The 6,000-nt window shown below is 47.9% G+C and overlaps 1 protein-coding gene across 1 annotated transcript in view; it reads right to left on the bottom strand.

The window, feature by feature from the left end:
* Window positions 1-3,012, bottom strand: part of VIPR1 (vasoactive intestinal peptide receptor 1) — a 121,358-nt gene extending 118,346 nt beyond the window's left edge. The window contains exon 1 of the mRNA XM_071428489.1: window positions 2,404-3,012. Within this exon, the coding sequence (XP_071284590.1) occupies window positions 2,404-2,823 (420 nt within the window). The 5' untranslated portion in view covers window positions 2,824-3,012. The remainder of the gene's footprint in view (window positions 1-2,403) is intronic.
* Between the last annotated feature and the right edge of the window lie 2,988 nt (window positions 3,013-6,000).

Genomic DNA, 6,000 nt, shown 5'->3' on the forward strand with positions numbered 1-6,000 from the left:
TCCACCAACTGCTTCAAATTATCCACATCTCATGTTCTAGACACACACTGGGAGAAAAAAAAAACTGTCTAATTTGTAGCTCTTCAGGCCAAATTATCTTAATTACACCCCTAAAAGCAACACAGAAGAACCTAAAAGGGATTATCGTGCATTTACACCACTTCACCACCATTAACACTTTAATTCCAACTTTTCCAAGCTGCCCCTGGCAGGAGGGCAGGACTTTGGTGAGCATGGCCTGATGACCTCAGCAAATGAGATCTGCCCAATTCCCTCTTCTCCACAGCGTGCACGATGAGAGGGGAAAGTTTACAACAGCAATTAGAAACCACATGGCTGCAAGAGTTTTATGGTGCTGAACTTGTTGATCAGCCACTTGTTCAGAGGTTTTTTTTTCCCCCAAGGACGTACCAATAAAAATTATCACAAGAAATTAAACAAAATAAACCCAAACCAACCAAGCTCTGCTGAGCCATCACGGGTCCCAGAGCTGGGTTATGACTGCAGAGCTACTTTTGCTTTAAAAATCAGCACCAAATCCCAGGTTTAAGCTGAGAAACAAACCAGGGATTTTCTCCAGCAGTGAGGCAGTTCAGTATTAGTCACCTTGCAGATCAGTGCTGATAAGGAGCATGTGAATCTTTTTAACCCACCAGCATGAACCAGATCCCAGGAACATGAACAACAACAACAGAATAATAAAAGGGTTGGAAAGGAAGCAGTTACGGGATTGCACCCAGTCTTGTGCTGCCCCAAAGCTTTAGGGGTTTGTGCTCATTGGTGACAGCCCAAGAGCATCACCCACAGCCCGATCCTGCCACCCTTGCCCGGTGAATTTCAGCAGCCCTGTGACCTCACCCTCGGCAGGATCTGGCCCCAGAGGAGCCCATCATGCCAACAATCTTTAAAGAAATGGGAATTTTGCCAAGGGTTTCAGTGGAAGCAAGAATTGGAGTAGCTCCAGCAGCTGATGAGAACGCTTCCCCCTTCTCCTTTCCCCAGATCCAGCCCTGGACACTTGGGCTATTTTGGATCTTCCCTAAAGCAAGCTCTGTAGAATCCCAAGAACTCATTGCCTGGTCCTTTTTTTTTAGTACTTTAATCCATTTTCCCAACCTGTTCATCCTCTAAGGAATTCTTTGGCAATGCAGATGGGTGAGGGGCTCATGGCGACAGCCAAAAAAAATTACAATTAAATTTGTACATTTGTTTCATTACATTTGTTTCATTCCTTGTGGGACAAGGAGAGAAGAATGGGGAGAAAGAAGGGGAGACAAGTGATGCACTGACAATCTGGGTTAACTTCCACTCTCTGAGGCTCAGCTTGCTTGGTCTGACTCTGCTTTAAGACCAGGCTGGAAGATGCTCCTGAGCAACTGGTCTACTGAAAGCTGTCCTGTCCACAGAGCTGTGGAATCAGCTGCAATTTATTTCCAACCATGCTACAATTCTGTGATGGTTCTGTGACCACAAGCACCATCACCAGCCCAGCAGAGCAAACACAGGTGACTTGCAAGGGATGGTACAACCCAATTGTGGTGGGCAACCTCACCCAGCCCTACAGGAAAACAGCTGTAGGAGCAGGTCACACGTGAGAGGAAAACTCAGCCACAGCCAGCACCAAATCTCCCCCCAAGCCCAGGCTGCTAAATTAAAACCAGTCTCGTTCTAAATCAAACCCTGCGAGGAAACGAGCTGCCAGAACAAAGCGAGATCAGCGAACTGCAGACTCCCTGAATGGTCTGGAATGGAAAGGACCTAAAGATCCTCCAGTTCCACCCGCTGTCATGGGCAGGGACGCTTTCCTTGGAGCGGGGAGTTGAGCTAAGCGTGCAGGAGCCGTGCCCTGTGCCTGCTGCTGGCACGGAGGTTTATTTAGCTCGGCTCAGCTCGCACGTGTGACCCCGTGCGGGGCAGCCACAGCTCCAGGAGGAACAAACCCGAGACATCACGGACCCGACAGCGGGGAAATCGCACCTGGCAGGGACACGGAGCCCTGGAAAGCGGCTCCGAGCTTTGCCCAACTTCTGGCAGCTGCCGGCAGAGCCCATCCCAGCTCCCCTGGGGAAAAGCTCATCCCGTTATCCCCAGGTGTGGGGCGAGCACTGCAGGACTCACCGAGCTCCGGAACAGAAACCAAAGCGAGCCAAAAGCCACCAAACCCGAACGACAGCGAAACGCGGAGCCGCTCGTGGAACAAACCGCAGAAATCCCAAAGGGAATCCCCGCAGCTCAAAGGGCTCCTCTCACTCCCGGAGGGGACGCACACCTGAACCTACAGGCGATCCGAGCGCTCGCTCTTTCCCGCATTCCCACGCACGGGGAAAGGAGCGGATCCTCCCAAAGTTGCCCGAAGTTTGCCCGAGGCGCTCCCCGCTCGGGCACTCGCTGGAATTCACTCACCGCGGCCAGCAGGCAGCCCAGCAGCGGCACGGCCCCGCGCAGCCCCGGGGCCCGCATCCCGCCCGAGCCCCGCCGCATCCAGCGGGCACGGCAGCGGCAGCAGCACGGGAGAAGGAGGAGGAAGGAGGAGAAGAGGAGGAGGAGGAGGCAGCGGCTCCGAGCCCGCTCCGCCGAGCCCGCACCGCCCCCGCCGCCTCCTGCGCGGGGCGGCTCCGGCACCGCCCCCGCCCGCCCCAGGTACGGCCGGGACCGGGAGCCCCGGCTCCTTCCCCCTCCTTTTCCTGCCTTTTCCTTCCTTTTCGCCCCGCTTTCCTTGACCTTTAATAATTTTCCTTTCCCCCCTTTTCCCCTCTTCTTCCGTTTTTCCTTCTTGCCCTTTCTTTCTCCTTTCTTTCCCTGCCTTTCTCCTTTCTTTCCCATTTCCCTTCTCGTCCCCCCTTCCCTACTTTTAATTTTTTCCCTTTATCTTTTTCCATTCTGTCATTTCTTTTTATTTCCTAGTTCTTCTTTTTTTCCTCTTCTCTTCCCCCTTTCTCTCCTATTTCCTACATTTCCTTTTCACTATTTCCCCCTCTCCTCTCTCTTCCTGCTTTACTTTGTCTCCCTTTTAATCTTTTTCTTTCACCCTTTCTGTCCCCTTTTTTCTTTTTCTTTTCCATTTCCCCCTTGTTCTCTATTTCCCCCCTTTTCCTTTCCCCCTTTCCCTTTCCTTTCCTTTCCTTTCCTTTCCTTTCCTTTCCTTTCCTTTCCTTTCCTTTCCTTTCCTTTCCTTTCCTTTCCTTTCCCTCGCATTTCCACTTCTGGGAATGTGACCCAGCACTGCTGGGAAGGGAAAGGAATGATTGATTGAGGCATTTGGCTTCCTCTGAAATAACTGTTTGGTAAGAAGTGGTTCAATGGGCCAAAAATCCCAATCCAGTGATCTGTATGTACACTTTCCTCAGAAAATGGCAAAACAATTCCATGTTGCAGGTCACTGACATGGAATTTCTGGATTTCTCAGATTGGAGGAACAGCTCAAGACCGGGCTGACCTTCATTTTTTAATAAAAATGTGGAAATCCTTCCCCTTTCCAGCACACTGGGCAGCATTTCATTTAATATTAAGGGCAATGCTCCTTTCAATTCAAGACAACCCTCAGGTCTAAGCTTGCTTTAGTGTAGAAAGCCAAATAAGCCCTACAAATAAAGGTAAAAATGAGAAAAATGATACCCCCCTTGCTGTTCCTTTCCCCCCAGCCCCACTGGATTTTCAAGCTCCAACAGATGGACAGATTTATAGTTTTGTAAAGCACCTGCTGAAGAAAAAACCCAAAATCCGCAAGGAAAGAAAACAAAATCCTCATATTTTGGAGGCCCTGGAGACAGTTCCCAAATTCCAGGCTCTTCAATTTACTGACACAACCAAGAAAAATGTCATTTTTAGGGAAAAGGCTTAATGGTTAAAAATCCAAAGTTATATCCAGTCTTTAGCTCTTGTTAGCAAATCACTGAACCATCCACTTTTTAAAGCTAACCTGCAAAGGGTGAGAAAAAAAACAGTTCAGTGTTTTCCCCCCCACTTTTCTGAAAAAATGTGAATTAATTTGTATTGAAAATATTCCCCCTCCCTTTTTTTTTTCATTTGATATGAAAAATCCCCATCCTCTCCCTTGTTTCTCATCATAGATCTGATGGTGGCCAATAATTGCCAGTGTAAAAAGAGGGACAAGATGTTAATTACCTCAATTAGTTGTACAGAGGTTTATAAAGCTATATAAAGCTCAGTTTGGATCCTAAAATAACAGGGCCAGAGCTGATTAGCTGGTCACTGCATCCCCCCACTAATTACAGCCACTCTGGCTTTCATTATTTCATTTATTAATGCAGCCTGAGTGCTTCCAAGCAGCCTGTTAAGGATAAATTTTGGGGGAAAAGAGGAGGGGAGTGAGGTATTGGTAGGTGCTGCTTTTTGGGTTCTTTGCAGAGAGTAAATCTGAAGGATTTGGGATTTTACAGGAAAAATCTGAAGCACATTTTGCCCTGTGGACTGTGCTGGATCGAGGTCATTGAGTGACCTCCTGGAGTGTCCTGTGCTTTTGCTGTGTTGAGGGTATGGAATTTTGGCAGGAAATAACCCTCTCATGGTGGTGCTGCTGCTCCTCAGGGACCAGAGGGGCTGGGTTTAATTCTTGATCAAAACCAATCCAGCTCTCAAGTCTGGTCCTGTTCAACAAGAACTTCCACAGATTCACAAATAGTTTGTTTTCAACACCATAAATCTGGTTACATTCAATGGAGGAGGAGAGACACAGCCCTGAGCAAACAGAGCTATGTTCCCCTTCTCTTTTTTTCATTTTTCTTCATATTTAATTTCATCCAGACTCCTTCTGTGCTATAATTTTTGGCCTTGCCAAAGGGTTGGAACAATCACGTGCAACAGGTGTGTCTTCCTTTGCATCCTTAGGGGTGTGGAGTTAATATGCAAATGAGTATTAATGAGGGGTTTGGCTACTTTCAGTGAGAATTCACAGTGAATACAACAGGTAAAATAAACATTTTGGCCCTCTTCCACCCTTCTGCCTCACTGAAACCACACCAGGCTGTGGGACCTCTGCCTCCCTCCAGACATCATCACCCTGTTGTCACTCCTTGCTCTGGCCAGGTGCAAGAGGAAAGAGGGAAAATTCATGTTTTTCTCATCAATTCTTCTCCAAATTCAGATAGTTATGTAAAAAAATCCGATCATTTTTTACAAGTGAGCTCCACAGCACTGGGAGAAATCTGCTTGTTTGATTTGTTCCCACCTCCTGCTCGTTTCATCCCATGCCCCCAGATCTTACCCTGCCTCTCTCAGTGAAATCACATTCTCCACGTGGCTAAAGGCTCTGTGTCAGTGCAGACTGAAAAGCCCCAGGCTCTCTGAAGCCTTTGCCATGCCCTCTTCTTATCCCTGTGTATCCTCTTTAAAACAAAAATGGGTGCCTGAAGAATTCAAAATGTCAGCTTTATGGCATGGCCTAGTGCTGGTCGTGGTTTAAACCTGATTTTTGCCTTGGGTGGGTGGGAACAGGAGAATTCCCAGCTGAATTACTCAGGTATTACCATTCCAAGATGCATTTCCCCCAAAGCATGGCTCTGAAGCAGCTCAGCTTCCATTTCCTCTCTGCTGGTGGGAGCTCGGTGCTCACCTCACTGGAATTCCATCCAACCTCCCTGCAAAAGTCTTTCCTGACCTTCAGGCCTGGAAGGTGGCAGCTGCTTGGTGTTGAACAGCAGCCTCTCAGCTAATAAGATATTATTTTTGATATTTTTTTTTCCCCTAATCTCAGCTGTGAACAATTTGAGAAAGCCTTGATCGAATTCCTCTCCCCATCAGCAGCAGCACAGTGATCACTGTCTTGGGCTGGTGCACCTTCCCTGGGCCTGCTTTTCTTCATTACCATTATTTAACCCTCTCCCTCGAATTTAATTAACATTTCTGCTGTGGCATCCTTCACAAAATGGCTTTTCTCTCCCAGGGCTGCTTGGGGAAATGTCATATAAATAAGAAATTTTTGGTGGACACTGATGGCAGAGGTAAATAAAAGCAACCACATTGTTTCCTGCCCGTGTTTCT

The sequence above is a fragment of the Agelaius tricolor genome, unplaced genomic scaffold (assembly GCF_023055355.1).
Source record: "Agelaius tricolor isolate 1412-34295 unplaced genomic scaffold, bAgeTri1.0.p SCAF_6, whole genome shotgun sequence".
NCBI classification, from domain to species: Eukaryota; Metazoa; Chordata; class Aves; order Passeriformes; family Icteridae; genus Agelaius; species Agelaius tricolor.